At 38.8% G+C, this 27,960-nt stretch overlaps 2 protein-coding genes across 3 annotated transcripts; one reads left to right on the top strand and one right to left on the bottom strand.

The window, feature by feature from the left end:
* Positions 1 to 140: 140 nt before the first annotated feature.
* On the bottom strand, positions 141 to 7,948 carry tacc3 (transforming, acidic coiled-coil containing protein 3). The gene is made up of 17 exons (XM_028438488.1): positions 7,798 to 7,948; positions 6,076 to 6,241; positions 5,799 to 5,923; positions 5,086 to 5,120; positions 4,187 to 4,979; positions 4,076 to 4,115; positions 3,821 to 3,980; positions 3,231 to 3,289; positions 3,022 to 3,140; positions 2,775 to 2,859; positions 2,568 to 2,693; positions 1,753 to 1,820; positions 1,620 to 1,663; positions 1,382 to 1,542; positions 581 to 687; positions 387 to 507; positions 141 to 311 (listed from the first exon to the last, which is right to left on the bottom strand). The coding sequence occupies exons 2-17, from the start codon at positions 6,238 to 6,240 to the stop codon at positions 246 to 248; spliced, it is 2,274 nt and encodes a 757-aa protein (XP_028294289.1). The 5' UTR covers position 6,241; positions 7,798 to 7,948; the 3' UTR covers positions 141 to 245.
* A 126-nt stretch (positions 7,949 to 8,074) lies between these two features.
* Positions 8,075 to 27,422, top strand: kif15 (kinesin family member 15). 2 transcript variants are annotated; one of them, XM_028438487.1, is made up of 36 exons: positions 8,075 to 8,173; positions 8,465 to 8,541; positions 8,732 to 8,762; positions 10,690 to 10,876; positions 11,041 to 11,117; positions 11,250 to 11,287; positions 11,356 to 11,453; positions 11,533 to 11,712; positions 11,817 to 12,026; positions 12,112 to 12,237; positions 12,326 to 12,448; positions 13,218 to 13,365; positions 17,266 to 17,357; positions 17,431 to 17,640; positions 17,723 to 17,900; positions 18,244 to 18,373; positions 18,494 to 18,635; positions 18,724 to 18,888; positions 18,955 to 19,083; positions 19,893 to 19,998; positions 20,516 to 20,681; positions 20,773 to 20,923; positions 21,007 to 21,083; positions 21,163 to 21,241; positions 21,627 to 21,713; positions 21,799 to 21,903; positions 22,002 to 22,124; positions 22,448 to 22,594; positions 23,884 to 23,979; positions 24,108 to 24,272; positions 24,455 to 24,558; positions 25,508 to 25,574; positions 25,653 to 25,690; positions 25,802 to 25,934; positions 26,924 to 27,055; positions 27,153 to 27,422. In XM_028438487.1, exons 2-36 carry the CDS (start codon positions 8,523 to 8,525, stop codon positions 27,222 to 27,224), a joined length of 4,131 nt encoding a protein of 1,376 aa, XP_028294288.1. In that variant the 5' UTR covers positions 8,075 to 8,173; positions 8,465 to 8,522; the 3' UTR covers positions 27,225 to 27,422. The 2 variants fall into 2 exon arrangements, with proteins under 2 accessions (XP_028294288.1, XP_028294287.1); XM_028438486.1 differs by lacking the exon at positions 8,075 to 8,173 and having other exon boundaries at positions 8,262 to 8,541.
* The last annotated feature ends 538 nt before the right edge of the window (positions 27,423 to 27,960 follow it).

Below are 27,960 nucleotides of genomic sequence, written 5' to 3'. Positions count from 1 at the left end.
AGATGGCAAAAAATAATTTCCAGATTAAAGCTTTTGAAAAACTAGGCCTTGGATATTTAACCCTATGCAGACAGCGCTCTCTAGTGGTTGTTGTGGACTACTGACAATCAAATTTGGATAAAAACAATTTTGCGACTGACAAATGTGGAAATTACTTTTATTTACAGTATTAGACAAACGCTTTAAAGGTAGTAAGATGAAATAAAGGACAAACACTAAAATAAACTCAAAATGTACAGTAGAGTTCAGCCCATCTGGACTTTGGTAATGAGTTCATCACAAAGCTTCGTTAACTCCTCGGTCTCTTTTTCCTGCAGAGGAATAAAAACATTTTGAATATAATTTCTCATACATTGAATTGATACATTATTTGTATGTTAACTCACCTTTTGCTCCAGACTCCTCTGCAACGAATGCACCTTCAGCTGTTCTCGGCGAAGCTGTGCTTGGAGAGCAGAAACCTCTGCTTTGGACTTTGCTTGAACCTCTGCTATTCCTTCATTTGCTCTGAGGATTAAAAATAACACCTGATGTTATCTGAACTTATAACACTACCTTTAACAGAGCTTTGTCAACTTACTGGTTGATCTTCTCCTCAGCGTGAGCTTTTAGGGTGTGGTAGCGCTGCTCCTCCTTTTTGATCCTCGTCAGGTAATCCTGTGCACACGCCTTCAGTGTCTCTTCATTCTGTCAAACAAACAACATAGGGCTGGACGATATGGATGATTCAGATCTTGATATACCATATAAATGTCAATATTTTGTTAACGCTTTACTTTAAGTGTTATACATAAGGCTGACATTATGTTATGAGCATGAATAAGTTGTCATTGAATTATGACACCTTTGGAGTTATGTTGGTATTTTTTGGGTAACAAATGACACCTTATTCATGCTGATGACCTGTGTCATGTCATTATGACATAATGTCAGCCTTGTGTATAAAACTTCAAGTGTTAAAAATATTTTGAACTCAATAAAATCTAACCAGACAATTCTGGGTTAAATTTGCTGATACAAAAATATAATTTATTAAACAGCTGCAAAAATGTCATTTTTGGCCTTTTCTCCCTAAAAAGGGACAGCACGTGTGAGTGAGTTGTGTGGCTTGTTTAGGAGAAGGTCTGGGTTAGAACGCACTCAGTAATCATTTAACTGTGCTTTTTCTCATGTTATTCTGAGAAGTAGTGAAAGTAGCAAGTACTAAAATTAGTAGGCTATACAAATATGAGAAAAAATATTGTAGTTTTCTATATCTCCAAAATAGAAAACTCATATCTTGAATCTCGGTACATCTCCCAGCCCTAGTTGAATGCTCAAATCTACCGGCGTTAAAATAAATGATCCACATTCAGTTAGCGAGTACTTTCCATCAACTAACCTTTTTGTAACCCTCAATGACCACCTTGTATTTCTCCAGTCGTTTGAACAGGTCAGAGAAGGATCTCTCCATCGCGCTCAGGTCACTGGAAACTTGCTCCTTCTCCAATACGGCGTCGCTCAGCTTGGCTTTGGCTGCTTCTCTCTCCTTTGCCTCATCAGCTGAGCCAAGTCAGACAAAATCATCATCATGCATCTCATTCATCCCAACAGTTCATAAAATGTCTGTATTTGTTTACCTGACATTTTTGTAATTACAAGCTCAAATTCTGCAATTATTTTCCTGAAAATGTAGGAAAATAAAAAGGGTCAACTTTGAAAAATAGATGAAAGACAGAGGGAAAAAAAAAAAAAAAAAAAAAACAAGTTTACCTCATTTCTCGATTGTCATCAAGCAGCTTGTTGTACTTAAAGCTCCATTGCTTTTCCTTTTCTTCAACCTTTATGCAAAAAAAAAAAAAAAAAGTTTAATTTGATCATTTTGAACCGTGTAACAAAATAATTTCGAAAACAATGTGGAACAAGATCTTTATTGAAATAGAAAGTGCTTTATTCTATGACTACCAATAAGCATTTACTTACTGTCATTTATTACAAGACAGATCATGTGTAACATCCAGGGTTGGGGTCAATTGTAATTATAATTATGATGTAATTGTAATTTTAAGATTCTGCTAATCAATAAATCTAGGGGTATACTGACAGAAAAAAGGCTCAGGCACCCACACCAAAAATATGAAAATCAAATGAAAGGATTGTGTATTTTACAGCTGATTTAAGATATGGGTAAAAACTGACTCCTGATCATAAGAGATGCTAACACAAGAGGAAGGTTACGTTTTATGGATTAATTTAATAAAGGCTCAGTCAGTGTGGCTCGGTCACCGTAATAAAGTTGCAATTAAACATGGATAATTGAAGGCGTAAGAGTAATAAAAATGTACTTGACCAACCCTGGTAACATCACAACTAACAGATCACCTATTATTTGCTCTATTACAAAGACCTGCTCATTGACCACTTCATGGTTGAATGATTCTCAGATAAAACATATGATAATGGCTGAGGCAGTGTATCAAGTATGCGTCATGCAATAGTTTGATCTGTACTGAGCCCAACTTGCTTAAAGAGGACCGATGAAGCAGGGACACTTCTTCAAACAACAAAAATTAAAGTGCAGAATTTACTTGTAAGTCCATTAAGGCAATGGTTGCATCCATGTCCTTCTGACTATATTTCAGCACTTCAATGATTGCACCCTCTGTGTCAGCTGGCTGAGGGAATGCAGGGACGAGGCTTTCCAGACCTGAAGTCTAAATGAAGGCAATCAAAGGCACAAAATGAAAAAAATAAATAAAACATGATTCAGTGAATGTTAATGAGAATTGATTTACTGGTGCTGCTGCATTGTCCAGCAGCATGAAGCCTTTCTCTACGATACCCGTTGCCTCCATTTCTGCCATCTGTGTACTTTCACATCTGGATTGGATAGAAGCAAAGATACCGGAGAAGTGGGTACAATTTGAAACGTCAATCTTGTTTTGTTTTACAGAGAGTTTAAAGCAGAACCAATTCTGCTCTGAAATTCAGTGACAGCAAGCAGCAATCAGAGTACAAATGGAAACAGAAACATGGTCGTACTGTGAAACAAAGGCAGCGCGGCGAGGAATGTCAGGCTCAGCAGACGTCTTTGGGCTCTCCATCAGGAGGGGATCAAATTTAAGATAAAGAGATTGTTTTCGGAGTGCAGACTCTTTGAACTGCAGGCATAAAAAAAAAAAAAAAAAAAAGTCATTCAAACAAGTCATGCAACGAAAGTATTTACTTAGTTAAAATAAGCTTGTACTCACAGTGCTGGATCCAAACTGTTCAAGGTAATCAATCTGTCCATCAAAGTCATTGGCCATGACTGCAGAGAGTTAGAGTTTAGGTTAAAACAAGTTCAAACATGTAGTACAGAGACATACTTGTTACCCTTCAACTGAGGCCCGAGTATTTATCAAATAACATCGATTAGGGGCAGGGTTGGGGCCAATTACGTCTACAATTGTCTGTGTTTAATTACAACTGACGTATAATTTTGGTGGCCAGCATATTTTCTAATTGCAATTTTTTTCCTTCTGAAAGTGGATTACAATTACTGAGCCTCAAAGAAATAACCATATAAAAGTTTTTTGGTTTATGACGAGCTTATCCCAGAAAAAAGCCTTACCGCTGAAATGTGGGTGTTTTTCACATTTATGCCTTATTACATTTTAACCCTAGTTTAAGTGTTCTAATCATATTTTAACTAGTTTTTAAGGTAAAGAAATCCTACATTTTATGTTTTTATAGAATTGCCAATTACAACACCAACTCAATTATTACAATATTAATATTCGTCCAGAGCAAAAAAAAGCAAATATCACATAATAGGACAAAACATCCAAATTTTACTTACAAGTAGTTCCGGGAACAAACTCCTCATTGAAGTCCATGATGTTGGTTTGAGGCTTTATTTCAGACTGAGACAGTTGACTGACTTCAGGACTGATCTGAACCGGAGGTTCATGTTCCGGGGAGAATGTATCGAGATTAGAGGCAAGCTCTGGATCAAAAGTCTGGTAATTGATAAAAGCAGAGTATTTATTTGAAAAAACAAAAAACAAAAAAACATTTAGTGTAGCACTGAGATCAAATGTAGGAATGCTCTTACCACATCATTTGTGGGTTCACTGTGTGGAATACTGTCAATACTACGAAAAGGAAAGAGATATTAGTGAAACTCTTTAATATTAAGTGTGTGAGGCATCAGTAATCATCATACCACAGTGGTGAGGCAGCTTCCTCCACAGGGCCGTGGCTTTGTGCTTCACTGATGGTTTCTGTTGGCACACAGCTGGATTTCTTGCCAACCACTGGGGAGTTAATTAAACTCACTTTTGTTCCGAAAGGATTAAAATAAGGGTCATTGAAATTGTCAGTGTCAAAGGAGTAAGAGCCTTTAGCAACATGTGCAGCATCGTTATCATCTGGTGTCATTGCAGCCGACTCGATTGCTGGAGATTCTTCAGCTGTTGGTTTAGCAGCACTAGCAGGGACTGAATCTGAACCCACGGTTGCAATTGGATCTACATTTGACAGCTTAGCACCATCAATGGGTGAATTCGGAATTTTCGAGACTTCGGTATCCACTAAAGCTTCAGTGGTCACCTCTGGATCCAGGTTGGAAGATTCATTCGCTGATTGCTTTTCATCAGGTGTAGCTGTGCAAGAATCCAATTCCTCCAACGCTGGCAGCTTCACCACGGTGACCAGGCTGCTCTCGGCAGAGCTGACGTCGCCAACGTCCACCAGTGAGTTTGCAAGAGATGGGATGAAGGGAAGAGTCTCGTCCAGACCCAACTCTGCGTTTGCTGCTTCTTCTGCGATGTTCTCTGGTTCTTTGATCCGAGACAGAATCTGATCCGATGGAGGATTTTCCACTGCAGGCCTGGCAGGAGAGAGCGCCATCTTGCGAGAACCCTCGAATGGATTGATGGCATCAAGGTTGTCAAAATCCAGTTGGTAGCCACCTTTACTTTGTATTGGCATGTCATCAGCAAAAGTGGACACCGGCTCTGTGGAAAGAAGTTAAGAATCTTTATTTTATAAAGTACCAAAAAAGGTTTCTTAAATTTCTATAAAGCTTTTTAGGAAAAAAATAAAAAATAAATAAAAAAATACCTCGTTTGGGCTGATCAAAAACATCCGACAGATTCCTTCAAACAAGACAATATTTTAAACATCAAGTTACAAGAGGTAAAGGATTATTGTCAGATACAGACATTGTGTGGGCCTTATAGACAAATAAACTGAAGGGAAAAAAGTTGTAAAAGGTTGAAATTGCCACTTGAATTTTTTTTCTTATCTTTACTGTAAACACTTGTTATTTTCAGAAAGGTTTCACACATTGCATTGTAAGATGTGGAGTCCCGAGGATGGAAAGTGCTTTTACTTACTGCTTTACATTTTTTAACCATGGGTTGGAATCTTTAAGCACCACACAAAGCGATTACAGGGACTGCAATTTGATTATGAATGGATGCATCTCAATCCACTGTGACCACTGATGAATTGCCATTTGTAAAAAAATATAGCAATTGCATTCAGACAGGATACAAACTCTTATTTAACCAGCAGAGGTGAATACCTGTAAATAGTTTAGTTAGAACTGCATGGTGACGTGCCAACATAGCAGCATCCTTGCTTGTAACATACACAAAATTAACAATTTCTGTGAATCCATTAAAATATAATTTTACAGTATTCGGTGTAAAATTAAAAGGGAAAAAAAAACAAAAAAAAAAAACACTTTTGCATCCGTCTATGGGGCTTCACATCCCACAATGCAATGTGCAAAACTTTAAGGAAGATTTATTGCATACACGTGTACTTACGTCGACATGTCCAGATTTAAGGCCTGCAGCACATTTGTACTCTCATCTACACTTGACATTTTGACAGATTTGGGAGACAAAATCTTTTTTGTCGCAGGGTCTCTCCTTGGAGTCTGAAAACAAACCTGTCCACACATTGAGTGAGTTTATGGTTCATTTACAACGGAAAAGATTCAGGAGTGAAATCTAAAATTCACTTTGCATTACAGTTAGAATATCAAAACAAAACACACTGACTGCTTATAAAAAAGAAAAAAACATTTAGCAGATTGTGTACCTTCATCCCCTTTTGCACAGGGTTGCTTGGCAGGTTCTCCGTCTGTCTCAGGATGGACGGCCTTCCAGTTGGCTGATCAATGGCGAATATGTCAGCGTTGGAGCTACTGTGCTTTCCTCCAGGACAGACCGCTCGATTCTCATCGTTCACTTCTACAGCACTCATTCTGAAGAACACAAAAACAAACCGTGGTGTTACACAACAGCACTCTGACGAAGGCATTAGACGTAAAGCTGCACAGCCCTGATAAAACACTTCGATGCAGGGAAGATGATACGGGGATCACAACATAGTAAACAAATTTATCAAAATTAGATGCGACTACATATTATTGTTTCATGTTTCTTTAAACATATTTGTGATTTTTCCTGCCCCCATAACTATTTAAAATCATTTTCTAATACATTTATCCCTTTCTTTTAAACTTGTGTATTGTTTAATTTATCTCTGTGGTTTGGGCCAAGATAAAATACATGAACATAGTTTGTATTAGCTATCACAAAAACAGTTGTTAAAACAATGCAGCAGTTTTGTTTAGTTGAACAGGTTCTTAATATTCTTAGATACTCCTTCTTGGTGTGGTTCACGTTGCACAAAGGTATTGAATAGTTGCTTGTCATTTTAAGCTTAATACCAATTCATTTCCACTTTCAGAAACATTTGTCAATAAAAAAAAAAACACAAACATGCACGGTAAAATTTCACACGATTAGTTAAAGTAAAAACTACCATATTTAAAAGATTTTAATATATCAAGATATTTTAGAGAAAAATACAAACTAAATGGTAATCAATTTGGTTATTAAATAGTGATTAGAAATATTTGCAAAAATAATGGGTGTAGTAAAACACAATTTTAAGTGAAAAGCTAATATAGCATTGTCTCAAGCAAACACCAGACGGTTTTAAGATTTACAATCATTATTTGATGAACAAAAAGGAGTCTCCACCCCAATACATTGAAAAATAATTTTTTGTCTTTAAATTTCCCCTTGATTTTCTTTTTTTTTTTTGGGATGCCTGCAAGCTCCTCCCACAAAAAACACAGGTAGAGACAGGAAGGCCTGGGATTTTTTTTTTTTTTTTTTTTTAAATATATATATATATATAATTTAAAAAATCGAGATAAAAAAAAACAATAAATCTATAAAAATAAATACATAATTAAAAACAAAATACTTTTTCCCCTTACTACTGGCTCTGGTTTATTTTATTTTTTAAGTGGCCCTAATCCTCTTCCGTAGCACAGAGATAAAAAAAAAAAATTAAAAAAAAAATGGAAAAGGTCAAGAAAACGTACCCAGTCACGGAGCTATTGATACGTCACTATTATTCATTTTAATTGTTAACATTTTGTATTCCCTGAAAAAGGCCTATTGGTATAATACTGAAATATACATTATTTTTCAATTTTGGGCAACTTTTTTTTTTTTTTTTACCTCTGGCTCTTCAGTACTTACTTTTGTACCATTTCAAGCTAATCATTGGACTTACATGACTTGAATTGCAATAAATAACTGGAAAAAAAAATAGTAGTGCATGTTTAACGTACTTAAGGCATGTTTAAAAGAAAAGTTACTAAAATCCAAAGTAATTTCTATGATGCAATGTTGAGCCTCGTCCGTAAGACCAGGCAAGCTGAAAGGTTAGAAATCACACAATTTATAAAACCTAAACTCGACAAGCACTGAACAAGTTTTAATATTAAAAAACATAACCCACCTATCTCAGTGTTGCTCTTTTGGTTCAAAAGTAGACTTTTCGTGCTGCCGCCAGGAGAAAAAGAAACAAGCTTTGGAAAAACACTCGTTTGTCTGCGGGACAACCGTTTGGAATTTAAACGTTTGAGAAACCAATAGAAACACTAGGTATTGCTGATGCAAAACGCTTCCGGGTTAAGCATCCAATCACTTGCAAGAACACAGAGCGCATGTGCAAGAAGTACCTTTTTTTTTTTGTATGTTTATAATGAAACTTTATTCATTTTAACATTCGGACGGATAACAGTTAATGAAAATATTATTAATTATATAGTTATATTAATATATTTTACCCTCACTAATTATTGGCAATTTAAAACGTAATGGTGATTTAAAATGTAAGTACAGATTTTAGAAGCTAACATTTAACTTTTAACCAACGTTAACATTTAAAATACTATAACCCATCAGTCAGTACCATTACAGCTTTAAAAGGAAAGCCGTTTCTGACTAAGCTATTTGTTTTGCTTCCAAAGTGAGGGAAACATAGGATATTTCTTAATTTTCTGCATCACAGATTTAAAGTCGGAGGTTCTGTGTCCATGGATACCAATGATTAGACCGGAAGAGGCGGAGCAGCCCGCCAATTTTGAGGCACGTAAACATTTGTGTACGTTTGTGCGCTGCAGGGAAATGCTAAGAAGAAACACACTTTCACCACAGAACGAAGGGTAGCTCGATTCCACAATGACTGCCAACGGCAAAGGTATTGTCTTAAATAGGACTCCGTTCAGCTGGCAAACGGATAAACTCCCTTTAACAAGCAGACATAATTGTAGAGCTACTACTACTAGCTAAACGACACGCGAGCATGTGTACATAATCTATTCTGTTATGCAATCTCTACGTCTATCTGTCTGTTAAGATACTTAAACATGTAATGTCGTTTTTGACAGGATCCGCTGATTCATCTCACCTCATTGCCAGGTAATTACAATAATTTTGAGTAAATCTGTGCTGCCATGACCTAGAATCTGGTATGAATATTGTTTGTGATTTTAATTTTGAATCTGACGACTTTCCTTATTTGTTTTATTGTCGTTTTCTTCATCATGATCCATTTTCTTGACCTATTATAATTTTTTATTTTTTTTTAGTTAAATCATTATTAAATCGTTACCTTGTGATTTAAAGGCCAAAGGTTTTGGGCTTCCCACTGAAAAATATGAAAGTGTTTTTTTTTTTTTTGTTTTTTTTTTTTTTTACGGCAGCATTATATTTAGGTTAAACCTATAAATAAAAATATTATGCTATTGTTACAGCTATATACGCGTTCCACATGTTCACTACTAAGATCATTGCAAGTAGAAGTTCAATTCTATTGCACCAAGAAAGTTTTTTTTTTGTGTAGGTCTGGGGTGCCCAATCATGGTCCTCAAGGGCCCCTATCCAGCATGTGTAGGTCATGACCGAATACACAGGACTCCCATTGATTAACTATTTTGTTCATGTCCAGGTGTTATTTTCAATATTCTCCATCATGTCTATTAATGCTTACATATTAATCTTGGATCAGTAATTTCAATAAATATACACATTTTTCCATATCATTTTTTAATTATTGTGCCAATGTTCAGCACATATCCAAGGCGTAGCTGTACTTCTTTGCATTTAAGTACAATTTTAGGATCAAACTGAACCTACTGAGGCTTCTGGAGTTTGACATTCTTGAGTCATGTGACTATTCTGTCACTTCTGCATGTTTGAGTTCGGAGTTTGAAAGTCTCCCCATTCTTTGGTTCAAGGATTGAATGAGCTCAAATCTTCAAATTCTTTAAATTGTCATTTCTAATTCCATGAACAGCGTTTTAAAATTTAAAGTTAAGCATAGATGAGAAAATGGTTAAATAAATAAATAAATCTAACTATTCAATTGATGTATTACATGATTGGGACTCATCATTTTGATAAGATATTTATTTTAAATTCCCATATTGGAAGATTTAAAGAGGACTGACACAAATAATTGTCAATCATTCACTAAACTTTAAACACTTGACAATTAGATTTTTTTTCAGTGAAACAGAGATTGTGATTTATCTTGTTGTGTATTATATTTTAAACCATTTCCTATTGATATGAGTGTCTTTCATTCATGAATGCACACATTGCTGTCGGTAAAGGTTGTCAGTGTGAAAAAATTGAATTTGACTTGCAAAGTTGATCTCAAATAGATATAATAATAATAATGATAATGCATTGGATATAGCGCTTTATCATAGACACTCAAAGAGCTTTACAGAATTAAGGCATTATTCTTTCACTCCACACTCAGTGGTGGTAAGCTACTATTGTAGCCACAGCTGCCCTGAGGCAGACTGACAGAAGCGAGGCTGCCATAGTGCGCCATTGGCCCCCCCGACCCCCACCACCAACACTCACTACCTACATTCATACAAGGCAATGTGGGTGAGGTATCTTCCCTAAGGACACAATGACAGATTCCACTGGAGCGACTGTCCCCCACTGTGGCACCTGGAATTCTCAGTGGTCTCCATCTAACTATTAACCAGGCCCAGACTAGCTTAGCTTCCAAAATCTAACAAGATTGGGCATTGACAGGCCACTATGAAATCTTAAATATTGCTGTATGGTATAGAAAGCTGTCGATCCATATAAAATGGTGAAAGAAAAAAAATATTTTTATTTAGAAGAAAATTGTAGACTGTATCTGATTTAATTTTTTTTTCTACCAATGTTTTTATTCATAACAATAAGGCACAATTCTGTTACCATTAAACATAAATAAAGCTATTGCTTAATTTCTACAAGAGGACTGTCACAGTTCCATCTTATTTGATAAGTCAGTGATTTGGGAAAAAAACCCACAACATATTTGATTTTCTTCATCCAGTGGTGACGGGGACTCCATCAAAGTTTTCGTTCGAGTGCGACCTTTGACCCGTGGCGTCGGCCTAACCACTGATGGAGATCAGAGCCTGTGTCTCACTGTCACCTCACCCAACACCATCCGTCTGCTGTCAAAGCCTGAGCCAAGAACATTCACCTATGATCATGTTGCCGATATGCACACGACGCAGGTTTGTATTCCTAATGGCTCTATTTCACATAGATGCAGTAGCTAATAATTTGTTTGATTTGTACTTGGATCTAATGAATATTACAAAACTTACAAATACAAATGTTTCCACTGTATGTGTGAATTTTTAGATTTATTTATTTTGTATCTGCTAATGATCAACAGGACTCGGTTTTCTCCAGCGTGGCTAAGAATATTGTCGAGTCTTGCATGAATGGATATAATGGAACCATATTTGCCTAGTAAGTATACTCAACATTACAATGTTTGATTAAAATTGAAAATGATTTCATTATTTAAGTTTCATTGACCCTGCTTTATACACGGCAACTATTTAAGTGAGTTCTTATCAGAATTCTGTCTTTCTTCTACAGTGGACAAACGGGCTCAGGAAAAACCTTTACCATGCTCGGTAAGAGATGCATACACAACATATAATTCAAATAAGAACAACAACTTGATACCATTTTTTCTCTCTAGGACCCTCTGATATGGATAACTTTACTGATAATCTGCGGGGTGTAATTCCACGAAGTTTTGAGTACCTGTTTTTCCTCATAAATAGAGAAGCTGAGAAGGTGTGATACAAATATGATAATGAACACACATGAAAAATACTACTTTTTTTACTAAAATAATGTTTTTTTTCCCCCCAAGTCTTCGCAGTCCAAGAGTTTCCTCTGCAAATGTTCATTTATTGAGATCTACAATGAACAAATCTATGACCTTTTGGACACCGCCTCTGCCAGCCTCTTCCTCAGGGAGAATATAAAGAAAGGTGTATTTGTTGAGGGGGCTGTGGAAAAGTTTGTGAACTCGGCTGCTGAAGCCTACCAGGTATGTGCTTCTCGGGAGTATATAGTATATTTATTTATTTTCCAATGAGATTGGTGATTTCACTATATGACAAAGGGAAAAATATCCGTGGTTTAAATATTCAGGTGTTATCTATGGGCTGGCGTAATCGACGTGTGGCCTCCACCTCCATGAACCGTGAGTCTTCTAGATCCCACGCAGTGTTTACTATGACCTTGGAGTCCAAAGAGTCCGTCAATGAAGTGGTCAACATCCGCATGTCCCAGCTGAACCTCGTGGACCTGGCAGGATCGGAGAGACAGAAGGACACACACACAGACGGATCCAGACTCAAGGTGACAAGTTGTGCTTTTGGTTTTCTTACCGTGCGCCTATTGTGACATTTGCTGTGTTTTAACACCCGCACTGCTTCTGTTTTAGGAGGCAAGCAGCATCAATCGTTCCCTCATGTGCCTCGGACAGGTTATAATGGCGTTGGTGGATGTGTCTAATGGGAAAAACCGCCACATCTGCTACAGGGATTCAAAACTCACCTTCTTACTTAGGGTAAGTATCTATGGAGACTTTACAGAACTTTTGATGGAAAATGTTACATATATCCATAAATAAATACAACTTCTTGTTTGTGTGTCAGGATTCTCTTGGTGGAAATGCAAAGACTTACATCATAGCCAACGTGCACCCTGGCTCGAGGTGTTTTGGAGAAACACTGTCTACCTTACAGTTCGCACAGAGGGCAAAACTGATAAAAAATAAGGTATTCACAGGCTTACTTAAGCAAAGGTGATTTCAGCTACGTGAGCGCTCCGTGAAATGGGGGGAGGTTGCAGCGTCAGACCAATCACAAACATGGAGAAACCGTTCAGAGCAACTTTCGTCACGATTAAGGAATAATTTTTTAAAAATATGAAGATTTAAAATCCGTAATCAGATCTTATTTAATGCTGCGTTCATACAGCTCAGCCTACATCACAAGGTGGAGAAAATTTGTATTTTACACAGCCTGTATTATCTTAGAGGACTGAGGTTCTCAGCGTCACCACAGAATACATGAATGAATTAATGAATGCATTGGTCTGAAGGCTTTATCAGCTGACTAATGTAGATCAGTCCATCAGATAAAGATCCACGGTATATGTTTCCTAAAGGATGTCATCATTAAATGAAAGGATTAGATTGTTGCCTAAATATTTTCTCTCTGTCAGCGTCACATCAGATCCACGCAGCGATGTGTCCACAGGATGATCCACCTTGGGCAGTTTGATTTCCAAGATAACTTTGCTCATTTCCTAGCCAGAACAAAACCTACTCCCGACCAGGTTATCCATTCTTCCTGAGTTACCATAGTGATTTATCCCAGTAAGAAGTTAACCAGTGTAGTAGTACAGGATACACGGAATAAATCCAGGGAGTTAGCGAGATAAGAGGAAATTCAGCATCGTAGTACGGGTCCCTAAAGAAACAAGTGTTAACAGAGCATTTTCCCCCTTGTGTTGAATCCCACTGGTATTGTGTTGTTTGGTCAGGCTGTCATAAATGAAGACACCCAAGGAAATGTCAGACAGTTACAGGCAGAGGTGAAGAAGCTGAAGGAACAGCTTGCACTGGCACTGACATCCCAGCCGGTCGACTACAGTCGAGATATTGCCCCAGGAGGACCTGAAGTAGCTGCAGGTAACAATGCACACAGAATATCAGAATCAGAATCAGAATCAGAATCATCTTTATTGGCCAAGTGTATGTTGTACACACGAGGAATTTGACTCGGTCAACTGTGCTCTCTCCAATAGTGAAACATTCAATAATAAACAATCAACTAGAAGAGATGATAATAAGTATAAACATAAGTATAAATATAAACAGTAGTTAGACTAGAATGTGCAAATAACAAGATGATAATAATAATAATAATAATAATAGTATAAAAAAAATAAACAAATACAAAATAAAAGTTAAAAAAAATAAGATAAAAAAGAACGAAAAAAGATAATAGAAAAGAAAGATAATAATAAAATATAATAATAATAAAAGGAAAATAGTGCAGTAGAGCATTGATAAGTAGTGCAGGAGAACATTTAAATTAAAGGTATGTACATGAACATTCTCAGTGTCAGATTGATCCAGGGTTGTTATGTTTGGTTCCAGGGTTTTTCCACAGAAACAGGACTGACACTCTTTGACTGTTTAGTGTTGATCAGAGTGACAGCCTGGGGAAGAAACTGTTTTTATGGCGGGTTGTTTTGGCGTACAGTGATCTGTAGCGTCTGCCAGAGGGGAGGAGTTTAAACAGATTGTGTGCAGGGTGGGAGGGGTCTGCAGTGATGCTACCTGCCCGTTTCCTGACCCTGGACAGGTATAAGTCTTGGATGGAGGGCAGATCAACACCAATGATCTTTTCTGCAGTCCTGACTATCCTTTGTAGTCTGTGTCTGTCTAGTTTGGTTGAAGATCCAAACCAGACAGTGATGGAGGTGCACAGAACAGACTGAATGATGGAGGTGTAGAACATTATCAGCAGCTCCTGGGGCAGGTTGAACTTCCTCAGCTGACGCAGGAAGTACATCCTCTGCTGTGCCTTTTTCCTGGTTGAGTCTATGTGGGAGGACCACTTCAGGTCCTGTGAGATTGTGGATCCCAAGAACCTGAAGGAGTCCACGGTAGCCAATTCCCTATTTAAAATGGTAAGGGGGGGGAGTGGGGGGGGATTTCTCCTGAAGTCCACTGTCATCTCCACAGTCTTGAGTGGGTTCAGTTCCAGGTGGTTCTGACTGCACCAAAGAGCCAGCTGTTCCACCTCCCGTCTGAAGGCAGACTCGTCCCCGTCCCGGATGAGACCGATGACGGTGGTGTCATCTGCAAACTTCAGGAGTTTCACAGAGGGGTCCCCTGAGGTGCAGTCATTGGTGTAGAGGGAGAATAGCAGTGGGGAGAGAACACACCCCTGGGGGGCGCCAGTGCTGAGTGACCGGGTGCCAGATGTGATGCTTCCCAGCCTTACTTGCTGCTTCCTGTCAGTCAGGAAGTTGGTGATCCACTGACAGGTGGAGGCCGGCACTGTGAGCTGGGTGAGTTTCTGGTGAAGGATGTCCGGGATGATGGTGTTGAACGCAGAGCTGAAATCCACAAACAGGATCCTAGCGTAGGTCCCTGGGGAGTCGAGGTGGTGCAGGATGTAGTTCAGACCAATGTTGACTGCATCCTCGACAGACCTGTTTGCCCGATAGGCAAACTGCAGGGGGTCCAGCAGGGGTCCTGTGATCTTTTTCAGGTGGCTCAGAACCAGCCTCTCAAAGGACTTCATGACTACGGACGTCAGAGCAATGGGTCGATAGTCATTAAGTCCTGTGATGGCAGGTTTCTTGGGGACTGGGATGATGCTGGAACTTTTGAAGCAGGAAGGTACTTCACACAGCTCCAGTGATGTGTTGAAGATCCGTGTGAAGATGGGGGCCAGCTGCTCAGCACAGGCTTTCAGGCAGGAGGGAGATACTCCGTCTGGTCCTGGAGCCTTTTTGATCTTTTGTTTTTTGAAAAGCTGGCACACATCTCTTTCATTGATCTTCAGGGCAGGTGGGGGGACAGAGGGAGAGGTAGGGGGGGAAGTAGGGGGAGCAGGAAGGGCAGAGTCCAGGTGATGGGCTGATGCTAATGAGCTGGGGGGTGGGTGTGAAAACCTGCAGTAGAAGCTGTTCAGGTCTCTAGCTAGTCTTTTGTTACCAGTAGGGTGGGGGGAGGGTTTCCTATAGTTGGTAACTTCATGCAGGCTTTTCCACACTGCAGAGGGATCTTTGTTTGAGAAGCTTTGTTTTAGCTTCTCAGTGTAGCACCTCTTGGCTACTTTGATCTCCCTGGATAGTGTGTACTTGGCTTGCCTGAACAGGTCCCTATCCCCACTCCTGTAGGCTTCCTCCTTAGCCTGACGTAGCATCCTAAGTTGAGGTGTGAACCAGGGTTTGTTGTTGTTGTATGTGCAGAAAGTCTTGGTCTGCACACACATGTCCTCACAGAAGCTGATGTAAGATGTCACAGTGTCAGTCAGTTCATCCAGGTTGTCTGATGCAGCTTCAAAAACACTCCAATCAGTGCAGTCAAAGCAGTCCTGTAACTCCTGCTTTGACTCCTCTGTCCATTTCTTTACAGTCCTTACTACAGGTTTAGCAGATTTAAACTTCTGCCTGTAGGTGGGGATGAGGTGAATCAGACAGTGATCAGAGAGCCCCAAAGCTGCACGGGGAACAGAGTGATATGAATCCTTTATTACAGTGTAGCAGTGGTCCAGTGTGTTAGCACCCCTGGTGGGACACTTTATATGCTGTCTGTATTTAGGGAGTTCGTGGGTTAGATTTGCTCTGTTAAAATCCCCGAGAATGATTAGCAAAGAGTCGGGATGTTTTTTCTCCACGTCTGCTATCTGGTCAGCCAGGTGCTGTAACGCCTCTGTTACGCAAGCCTGAGGTGGGATGTAAACACCGACCATAACAAACGAGGAGAACTCCCGTGGAGAATAAAACGGTTTACAGTTTATAAAAAAACTCTCCAGATTTGGGCTACACGTCTGTTTCAACACTGTGACATCTGTACACCAACCTTGGTTAATGTAAAAGCATATTCCACCGCCCCTCGTCTTCCCAGAGAGCTCTTTTACGCGGTCCGCTCTGAGGAGCTGAAAGTCCGGTAGATGTAAAGAGCTGTCCGGGATGAGTTCACTGAGCCAGGTTTCAGTAAAACACAGGGCGGCGGATCTGCAAAAGTCCGAGTTTCTGGTGTTTAGGAGCAGCAGTTCGTCCATTTTATTTGCCAGTGAGCGGACATTCGCCAGGTGAATGGATGGGAGCGCAGTGCGTAATCCCCGCTGCCTCAGTTTGACGAGCGCGCCTGCTCGTTTACCCCGTCTGCGGCGTCTCCTGCAAATTCCATAGAGAGCTGCTGCTCCTCCTCCGGTGAGAATCTCTGCATAACTTTCTGGTTCAATGAGAACCGGTGAAAAAAGATCAGCAGAGGACTGTCCAACTTGTAATAGTTCTTCTCTGGTGAAAGAGACCAGAGAAGGGGAGCAATAAACTACAAAAATAAAGAAAAACACAACAACTACGAGAGAGCGCAGTACCGAGGCGACCATCCGCGGCGCCATCTTCACCAAATACACACCCATGCTCATAGATCAATAAATCAATCATTAGCTAAAAAAAAAAGAATTGGATCTTTTTGTGTAAGCCCCAAAGTAAAGTAAAGGTTTGTCACAACTTTCAGCTTGTTAAAACACCAGAAATGTGTTGGGAGGTCACTTTAGCAGAGTTTTTAGCGGCAAACGCTAGAAATCACAATAAGATTGCCCACAATGCAATGCACAAACCTTTTCCGACAATGTCGATTGACAGAGTTTTCACAGCAGAAATCAAAACAAACTTTTGAGCTGGAATTTTATCATTGTACATCTTTTTTTTTTTTTCAAGCAAATGATCTTCAATTCATTGATCTATGAAACTTACACTGTCTTCACTTGATCCCTGGCAGGTTTAAAATATGATTTATGTTTAAAATAATTTCAGGATTGTGTTTATCTTCTCTTACCAGGTCCATCATCTGAAATGCAACAACATATTTCATACAAAACAAAGTTCTTCTCAGTTGTTCGTCTCTGGAAAAGACTGGATGAGGAGAAAAAGGTGTGTGTAAAGCCTTTTTCAAACCTATATTCTAAGGAATCGTTTGACTTAAGGTTTTTTAAACTACACACAGATGTTACTCAGAAAGGTAGCTCAGCTCGAAGAGGCCTGGTCCCAAAAGGACAAATTCATCCACTCCAGTCGGATGATTGTCAGATTTCGAGAAGACCACATCGCTCGACTTGAGAAGAAACTAAAGGTCGGACAGAACTCTCAGTCAGAAAACGAATCTCGGGCTTTGATCGACCAGCTGAAAAAGGAAATTAAAATCCTCCAGGATCAGGTACAAATAATATTACACCGTGAGTGTTTTTAACATGTCACTTTGGAAGGCCTGTTTTAACACCGTTTTCTGCTCATTTAAGGTTGAACATCATCCGAAGATGACCCGTTACGCAGCCGAGAACTACAGCCTCCGACAGGAGAACCGACAGCTGCGTTCTCTAGAATGGTTGATGAAAGCTGAGGAGGTTTCTGCACAGATTGCTGCTGAGTTGGAGGAAGCATTTCAGAAGGCTTTGGATTCAGAGGGTCTCACAGATGGTAAGATAGAAAGTCCCTACACTTTCAGGAACCTTTAAATGTAGCTGTGAGTAGTCTCTACGAATTAAATCGGCACAATCATTCCCAAATCTCCACTTTGCTGCTTCCCTTGAATGGAACGAGTTGTAAACAATGCAAAAAGCTCCATATTTAAATAACTTTAACTTATTTTTAAAAATAAATGATGTTTTTTCTGTAATTTGCACAAAATCATGTAATTGTGGACATTGGGTTTCCCTTTTTGAATAGTAAGAAATGTGAAAATAAAGGAACAATTATGTGAAAATGACAGAATAATTTAATGGCCACACATTTTTTTTTTTCTTTTTCCAAACGGCTGCAGGAGTCTCCTTAAGCTCCGCAGCTACAGAAAGAGCGGCTACGTTTGAAAAAGTGAACGCCAAGTTGCTGCAGAAACAGTCCGACCTCACAGCTGCCCTCCAAGCCTTTGAGGAATACAAAGAAATTACAGAGTAAGTATTTTAGTTTAAAAAGAAAATCGGTTACAGTTAGAAATCGATTGGCAGGAAAAGTCCAAGCAGCTATTGATGGACACCATAGAAATGCACGTAATGTGATCCTCTGTGTTGCAGGAAACAAATGTCTCAGTTGGAGTCTGAGAAAAGATACCTTGACAAATCAAACAAGCATTTGGAAAATATTTTAAAGGCCACAAATGACTACAAAGTGCAGGAGGTCTCTGAACTGAACAGAATTCATGTTGAAACCATAAAGGTGAGTAAGAGTTTATCAAAGTCATTACTCTGAAGCTTAATGACATGCGAGCTGAAGTTATAAATTAATAGAATACACTTTATTTCAGATTCTCAGCACACCTACCAAAGTCTACAACCTGCGTCCACGCATCGGGCCCCTCTCCAGTCCCGAACACCTGAAGGAGACGGACTGTGCTGCAGACATTTGGGCCGAGCAGCCTCCAGCAGACATGGCTGAGATGGCTCTCACAGAAGAACTGCGACAAGTGCAGGTAAAACTCTACACTTATCCCCTGAAGTCCTTTCCTTGTCTGATCCAACTTGTGATTCGTCTTCAGGAGCATGCGAGTCGTGTTCAGACACAGTTAAATGGAGAGGAGCTGAAGAACAGCAGGTTGTTGCAGCAGATTGCGAAACTGGAGGAGCAGATGGTGATATCAACACAAGAATTGGACACAAAGGATGAGGTGCATCAGATCTAGCCTAATTCTACATCTCGGACATGAACATGTCCGAGCACAAGTGTTTAGTTTAGCGCGACAAAGATGCAAAAAATGGATATTATGCTATGTGGAGGTGAAACGCTGCTTTTTTTGGTCAGATTGGGTCCCCCGGAGCGACTAAAATTATCAGTTAGTCTGGTTACAATGTGTCTCACTAATGGAAGTGTTCATTTATCTTCTGCTGCTCTAGAAATACTTTTAAAGAATATAACCTAATGAAACCTTTAGTGTCATATATGATCTTTGATGGAGCTTGCATGTTTAAAATGGTAGCAGTGGGGTGGTGTGTAGCTCAGTGGGTTGGGCGCCCGCCCCATGTGCGGAGGCTATGGTTCCTCACCTGCAGCGGGTCCAGGTTCGATTCCCGGCCTGGGACCCCTTCCTGCGTGTCATTCCCTGCTCTCTCCGGCCCCCTTCCTGTCGGGCGGCTGTCATGTGGAGGCCACTAGAGCCCAAAAAATCCTTAAAAAAAAAGATAAAATGGTAGCAGTGGCTATTATTGGTTATTGTCACCTTTTGGTGGCATTTCCACATACATATGTACAAATAGAACACATGTGACAACAGTATGTGTAGCAAAAGTCACTAATATTCCTTCATTGGGAAGGAGAAGTACCATTTACATTTCAGGATATATATTATTAGGATATAAATCTACCTACATTGTAATCTAAAATTTACTCCATATCGCACTGCACTACCCTCACATTGGTGGAATTTGAAAGCTTGATCGTACATGATCTTAATGTCAACGTGTATTACTCTTCCTACAGCAAATTGCTGTAGAAAAAATCAAGAGGACCAAGGATCTGGTTGCAATGCAGGAAACTATCAGTGACCTCCAACAGAGTCTTCAATCTGAACAACAAGCTACAGAAGGTTGGGCTATAAATTATTTCTGTCCTCTCTAGTTTCTACTGTTAACCCTCCTATTATCTTTGGTGTCAATTTGACCCAATTCAATGTTTATCATTCATAAAATAACAGTTGACTTTATTTTTTTTGCTTCATATCTCATGAGAACTTTACCACACCATGGCCATAAATGTGTGTGTATTATACAACCAATAGGGTTCATACTTGTTTGGTCATTAATGTTGCCAGTAAATTTGAGAAGATTTGGATAAAAATGGTTTAAGATAAATTAATTGATGGTGGCACTAGAGAACTGGTTAAGGTTTCATTATCAAGGGGTTATTTATGTATTCAATAAATAAACAAAGTGTCTGACACAAAAACTTGGTCAACAATTTTTCTTAAAATGATTTTCAGAAGGCAAATATCCTTGGAGTCAGATTTGCCCCAAGGGTAAATGTTGTTATAGAATTATTGGAGGGTTAATGTGTAAAGTGAGCAACATATAAGAATGAGTAATTTTTCCATCTTCATGGTTCAGTTTTAAGGACCGAGATCCGCGATTTGCGGTTAGTGCTGGAATCGGCCGATAAGGAACTGGAAAGTGTAAAGAACGAGCTCAGAAACAATCAGACCGAGCAGCAGAGTGAGATTAACCAGCTCTCCAGCAGCTTGATCAGCACACAGCTCCAGCTTGACGAAGTCAAGTAAGCATGACGAGTCTCATGTACAATGCAATTCTGCACTTAGTTCAATGGATTTCTGGGCTCGTGATCACAAGCATTGTTTTTTCTCCAGGCTGGAATGGGAGCAGCTTCTGGAGCAGCATCGCATTCTACAGGATTCCTGTGAGCAGCTGCAGGCCGAGGCCAAGTTTGAGGCCGATCAGGCAAAAGAGCAGCTGCATTACAAGGTGCAGGAGATAGTGAAACTGAAAGCTCAAGTCATGGTAGGTCAATTAAAAATTATGGTATGTTTTAGTCCTAAAGTGTAGAGTATAATGATCTGTTGTTGTTTTTTTTGGTCTGGTAGGAATTAAAGAATTCCTTGAAATTTGAAGACGAACGAGCGGGAGCACTGATCTCTCAGTTAAAAGAAAGCACATCTAAGTTAGATTCAGTTTCTTTCTTTCTCTGATTATTTGCTTGTTTGCTTTTTCTGATGTTTTTCTTTTTTACTTATCTTCAGAGAACTGCTTGAAACTGTGGATCAGAACACTGAGCTCAGAAAACAGGTTTCAGATTTGACTGCACAAAATCAGCAGCAGGTGAGCACAGAATAAATACATTACAGCATACAACAGATATAGGCAACAGGCGGCCCCACGGCCCTCTGTCTAATTTTGTGCAACCCCCAGTGTATATGCACTAAATGACTGAAATCAAAATATACAAAATAACACTAAGAGGACACAAACAAGAACAAAAACACACAAAATGACAACAAAACACACAAGTTGAGAGAAAACACACAAAATGCCTGAAAAAATACACAGATTCTTAATGATGGCAGGAATTCTCATATCGTGGCCCTTGATCAAACAATCATGTTTTTGTGGCCCCCACTATGATCACAGTTTCCCATCCTCGGCATACATCATGGTAGATGTAGCTCAGTACTCTGAACCTGGTTACTTTGTTTTTGTTTTAAAGGCTTCCACGCTTGCTGATCTCAACCTGAACTTCACATCTGCTATCGAAAAGATAAAAACCTTGGAGCAGAAGGTTGAACAGAACAATGTGAGACATTCATTCTGTTTTATTTGAGGTGTTTCAGTATCTTCTGTGATTGATTGATTTTCTGTAATCTCTTATATTGTTGCAGGATGTTGTTTTGGATCTTATTAACCAAACCAGAGACCTTCGCAATGACCTGAGTCAGAGGGATCAAGCCATTACCCACCTTACGGAGGATCTGAGAGAAATCACGGTATTCATCTTCTTTGTAGTCTCACTCTGACTCATTGTGCTTATGGTGTGTATGGCTGCACTATCAGCCAAGGTTTAACAATTTTTTTTTAATTCCAGTCCAAGTATAACGATGTCTGCATCGAACGTGAGCAAATAAAAGAGCAAAACGATAAGATGACCACTGATATCTGCGATCTGAAGGAGACTTTGGAGAGGAATGTGGCCTCCAACAAAATAGAGGTAATATCTCTCTGTCTCCCCCGAGGACCCCCATTTTTCATTCTTTCACTGTCTGCACAGAAATTGGTCAGTTTCTGTAGTTTTGCAAATTAGAGTGACCAAAAACGGATAGAAAAAATGCAATAAAGGGGTTCAAAGTATCAATATTGGCTTAAAATAGGAACAATCAGTTTAAACTGGCAAATAATAAGCATGACATGGGCATCATTTTTTTTTTTTTTACTCAATATTATCATTTTTAAATCGAAGGTTTTATACTTTCTCTCCACTGAATTGATTTTATTTTCTCATTCTGTCTTTTTAATGATCTTGTGTTTGTTTAGGTTGAGGTGCTGCAGGAGGAGATGGTTTATGCCACTGAGGAGGTGGAGAGACTCACCAAGGTTTTAGACGATCAGAACAGCCTCCTCAAAGCATCTCAGGACCAAACGGCCCAGAAAGACGTGGTTATCCTGAATCTACAGCAGAAGGTTAACACAGTCAGTAGATCAGAGGGGTATTCCATAAAGCGGGTTATGCTCAAACTCTGAGTATGTTTAAGCTCAAATGAGGGAAACCCTGAGTATCACATTCCTAAACGCGAGGTATGTTCTTCTCTGAGTATGTTACCATGGCAACATTGTCTGTGAACTAAACCTGGTCGCTGGCAGGTTTTATCAAAGAAACCCTGGGTTTCTACCTGACTCCGCCCACCTGAACACCGTTTCTGAACACTTTAATGTACCTTAACACTCTTCTCTGAAACACATTAGTCACATCACACACCACAGACGTGCTCACATCATTACTAATGTTGTTGCTTTATGTTTTTTTTGTTTTTGTGTACAAACGGTAGTTTTCTTTATAACATTGTGGATGCAGATTATTAAGTTAAAGTCACTGAGAGGTTGATCTGCATTAAAACATCTACTGACGTCTGTAGTAAAGTTCACTGAATACAAACCTGTGGATAATATAAAGGTGGAGATGACAATTTAAATGAATCCACTTTTATGGCTCGATTGTTGTTTTATATTGTTATACAGTTAAGTCTGTAGATCACGGCTCTTTGAAGGTATGATGGCACAGTGAATTGTGACGCTGCGCTTGAAAACGATGGGTCGCGGGTTCGTGTCCCGCTTCAGGGATTTCTTTATGACATATTTTTTGGACGTTGTGATGACTCTGGCGACATTATTAAATTAAAAATCAATATAAATGATATCAAGCGGCATTTACTGTCTTAATATCCAGTGTAACAGGAGGGCTCTCTATGTAACCATACTATGCTGCTGACACGTCTCCTCAGACACATTTTATTCATATTATTCACCGCTCGTCACGTCACTGAAGCAATAAAGTGATGAAGTGACCAAAAAGTGTGACTAATTACGGGTGATTTAAGCCACTATAGTCACTGAAGACTGAAGACCTTTAGAACAGGCTCAAACACCGGCTTATTTCACCCATTTCGGTGAATAAATCACTATTTTCCGGGTGGTTGTCATGGTAGCTCAAGTCATCTTCGATCCATTGATGATGGCTTTTTAGCGCGCGCGCACGTAAGTAACCCAAGGTTTACATGCTCAGGGTTGATTGACCCACTTCATACCAGCTGTAATGGAATCCGATACCCAGAGTTTCCCATCACGCGGTATGTTGACCCAGAGTTTATGGATAGACTCAGAGTTCAACCCTCCTTTATGGAATACCCCTCTGAAGATATCAGGGAAGCAGATCATTAAAAAAATTACATTTTCTAAAATTCATGTTATTTCAGATAAAGGAACAGCAGGAAGCTGTTGAGAAAACTATCAGAAATGGAAACTTTGTACCGCACGTCGAGCCCACAGTCACACCAAAATCTTTACCTCGGGTAAACCGTTCATGTTTGTTTGTTTTTACTAGAAGAATACAATTATTATTATTATTATTTTAGAAGAAAACTTTTGGTTAGAATTGCAACAGCTGCTAGTCGTTTATAAGGTATTGTTCTGTTCAAAGACACCGCGAACCCCAGGAAGTTTCAGCAGGGACATTTCTCAGGTATTAGAAAGCCAGGAGCGGGAGCTGGAGAACAGACGCTCCTCTATGATGACCATGGAGGTCCTTTTGGCTGAGTTAAATGCAGAGAGAGCAGCAAAGAACGAGGAAATCCAGAGGCTGAAGGTAAGCATTAGAGAAAAGTCTAAATTTTCTGCTATATGTTTTGTTGCTGTATTTTCTTTTTATTTATTTATTGCTTTACTCTGTGGTGTGGTAGGAAGCATTGCTCATTAATAATAGTCATTTCCTCTGCCTACTGTAGTTTCTTTTGGAGTGAATGTAACTCATCTCCTGTTTGTCCTCAGATGCAGCTGATGGAAAAGGACAAAGTTCGAATGGAGATCCAGGGTTTGCTTGATGGCTTTTACAACAAAAAGAGCCAATTTACACAAAACGGAAATAAGAATGGGTGAGTTTCACATTCGTTAGCGTAATCTACTCGATCTATCGAGGACAGACTGTTTTGGCCTGTACTACAAATCTGGATTTCCTCTTATCGCAATAACTTCTGGGATGCTGGCTAACTTCTTACCTGGCTAAATCACCACGGTAACTTAGGCTCAACACCTAACCAGGTTATGAAGTGGATAAGATCTGAGCAAGTACTATAGTCCTGCCTCCTGACCAATCTGTTCTCTTGGAAAATGAACTGCCCATTCATATTCAAATCTGGACGGCAGGAGAAAGTAAAAATTACAGAGAAAACATGAATTATTGTATAAATGAAACTCAACACTCCTGATGCTTATATCGCACGATTGCAATCATTTTTATTCTTAAACTGTTGAAAAGATTCTTCAATTCTTCTCAAATTATTTCATAATATTTCCCTTAATTAAATAGAAATTGGTCACAAAATTTCGGAAATTTAAAGTGAAGACCCTGTTGGGACTGATATGTATCACTTATTGCTTGGATATGGTTGGTTTCTTACATATTTACTATTTTATATGTACGTAGAAGTGCAAACTAGGGCACAATAATGTTGAAATTACTCATTCTCTTGCATGAAATCTGTGGCCCATTTGAGTTCAAACTGCTCTGCATTTGGCCCCTGAACTAAAATGAGTTTGACAGCCTTGCTCTACACAGTTTCTCCATGATTGTGATTGGTCTGATGCTATAGATTGTGCACATAGCCAGGCTAAAATCACCTTGTCTTAAATGAACGGGTTTATATCCTGCTTTGTAGTACAACTGCCCTCGAACAGAGAATGTTTGGTTAGGTATACCCCGTTAGCTATACCTAACCAAAGATAGAGATAAATCATGGATATAAGTACATATCCAGCTTTGTAGAACAGGCCCATAGTGTTGTCTGGATTAAATTAAAAGTTTGTTTCTCTCTGTGACTACAGCGAAGGGTGGACAGAGGCCATCAAAGAGTCGATACTCAAAGAGCTGCAGGAGGAGAGGGTGGAGAAGGTTTGTGATGGGTTTGATGTCATTGTTGTTTCTGGTCTTATCAAATATTCAACCCAATTTCTATGTTTCCATACACAGAGCAAACTAATGCAGACCCTGTCCGATAATCAGAAAAGGTTTGTTTATGTCGAGTGTGGTCTCTCTCTCTCTCTCTCTCAAGTAATTTCAAACTTCAAACAAGTAACTGACTGTTTTTTTGTTATTGTTGTTTGTGCTGTGATGGGCAGGCTGCAGGCACAGGAATCCATGTTGGCTCAGTCGCAGACGTGCGTCCAAGAGTTGACCTCTGAGCTGAGGAACCGCTGCCTGGAGCTCCGAGACATGAGCCTGAGGATGCAGGATGAAGAGAGGCTGCTTCAGGTGAGAGAAGCTGCCAACCAGAGGTATAAAGTTTACTGATGTATCCTACTCAGGTAGAAGTACTGTTATTTGATTGAAACTGTACTCATGTACAAGTAAGTTGTAATACTTAAGTACAAGTAAAATGTAGCTAATTAAATTGTACTCAAAGTAGGAGGAAAAGAGAAAAAAAAATTGCACAATTGTTCCTTAATTTGTTTTCCACAAAGGCATCTGTATAAAATAAAATAAAATAAAAAGTTTGTCAAAATGTATAATTCTTTTTAAAATAAAATAACACTGATTAATTATGAAAAAAAATTACATCATTGTGCCCTAGTTTTCAATATTACTTAAACAATTATTGATTTTGTTACATATTTTTGTGTAATTTAGAGTAAATGAAACTCTACAATAAAAATATTATGTGGAGTTTCATTAAATTGGTGAATGTGTGATGTCTGCAACTGGATTATTTGGCAATTTACACAATACTTTATGTTTCTTTGTCTTTTTTCAAATGAGATGCTCTAAAGGGCCAGATTTGGCCCCCGGGCCTTGAGTTTGACACATGTGGTGTAAAGAGTACTGATATAGCCTACTCAAGTAGAAGTACTGTTACTTGGTTGAAATTGTACTCAAGTAAGTCTTACATAAAATACTCAAGTACAAGTAAAAAGTAGGTCAATATAATAGTACTCCCCCCAATCATTTATTTTTGGTAATAAATATGGATTATGTTCACTGAAAAAAATTAAAATAATAATTTAATCAGTAACGGTTGGGTGTAAAAATGTAACAAATTACTTTCCTTCATTTAAAATGTACTTGTACAAGTAAAATTTCTGATTTAGAAATATACTCAAAAAAGTACAAGTACCCATAAAAGCAACTCAATTACAATAACGTGAGTATTTGTAATCAGTTACTTTCACCTCTGCTGCCAACCACAGGCTCGTTATTGTCTTATCCATTGGGAGGAATTAAAGCAGAATGGTTTTTTTCCCCAGGAGAACGAGGTTCTCCGTAAGCAGAACATTCAACTGTCGGAGGAGAACGGGAAACTCGTGGGGCACAAAAATCACAAACAGAAGATTGAGTATCTGGTGAAGCTGAAAAAGGACAACACTAAGCTTCAAGAGGTACATCCCCTTTCCTTTTAAATTATGCTTTACTTCCTGGTTATGTTCTGTTGGTACAGCTTATTAATAAATGTTGTGTATCATTTCATATTTTAAGGAAAATGAAAAGCTCCGGACTGAGATGAACTTGTTGAGAGACCACGCTGGATGTCCTGTGGAAATGTGTTAAAATGGGGACTGTGTTGTGAATGAATAAATATAATAGTTTTAAACACATTACGGGCATTACTAGGCCTTTATATTGATCAGTGCTAATTTGGTTTCATTACCCTTCAACAGCTGAATTCTTTGAGCGTTGGTATTTTTAGCTATATACATCCGGTGCTGTCATTTTTCACTGTTGTTCAGCGTGTATTTTTATTTTTTTGTGGGGTATTGTGTTTTCTTCATGTGTACCAACAATACTGTGACTCTTCAGAACTTCAAGTCTTTCCAGTCTTTTCAGTTTTTTGGTAAATGTTTCAGTTAAAATAGGAAAAGTCTGAAATACTCAATTCTTCATTTTGTTAACTCACAAACTTTACTATGGATGTTTTTGTGTTAAATGCGTTTTTTTAAATAAAATGTATTTTGTGACAAGACTAGTCAGCCTTTGCATGTTGTGGACTCTTATTTTGAAAAGGAATATTTTTTTATTTTGTGTGTGTATTTTACAGCTAATTTAAAAAAAATGGGTCAAAACTGACTCGTTATAAGCTATTTATTAAAGGCTCAGTAATTGTGATTAATTATAACTGAACTTTAGTAATTGAGAACACAATTGTAATTCACTATCAGGGGATAAATAATTGTAATTATAATAATAATTGGAAAAAAATGTTGGAGACCGTAATCGTAATTAAACATGGATAATTGAAAAACTTAATTGATCCCAGCCCGGCCTTATGCCATAGAAGATTCCATTA

The sequence above is a fragment of the Gouania willdenowi genome, chromosome 22 (assembly GCF_900634775.1).
Source record: "Gouania willdenowi chromosome 22, fGouWil2.1, whole genome shotgun sequence".
Taxonomy (NCBI): domain Eukaryota; kingdom Metazoa; phylum Chordata; class Actinopteri; order Blenniiformes; family Gobiesocidae; genus Gouania; species Gouania willdenowi.
Note: the sequence above shows the minus strand (reverse complement) of the source record. Positions and strands in the feature narration are given on the sequence as shown.

Bases quoted from the DNA above. Each gene is read 5' to 3' on its own strand.
- tacc3 (XM_028438488.1), bottom strand. From the start codon at position 6,240: ATGAGTGCTGTAGAAGTGAACGATGAGAATCGAGCGGTCTGTCCTGGA. The intron at 688-1,381 runs GTTAGTTGATGG...TTTGTTTGACAG, and splicing joins TCATTGAGGGTTACAAAAAG to AATGAAGAGACACTGAAGGC. The intron at 312-386 runs GTGAGTTAACAT...ATTCCTCTGCAG, and splicing joins AGAGGAGTCTGGAGCAAAAG to GAAAAAGAGACCGAGGAGTT.
- kif15 (XM_028438487.1), top strand. The intron at 12,449-13,217 runs GTATTCACAGGC...TTGTTTGGTCAG, and splicing joins CAAAACTGATAAAAAATAAG to GCTGTCATAAATGAAGACAC. The intron at 22,595-23,883 runs GTTAACACAGTC...ATGTTATTTCAG, and splicing joins TCCTGAATCTACAGCAGAAG to ATAAAGGAACAGCAGGAAGC.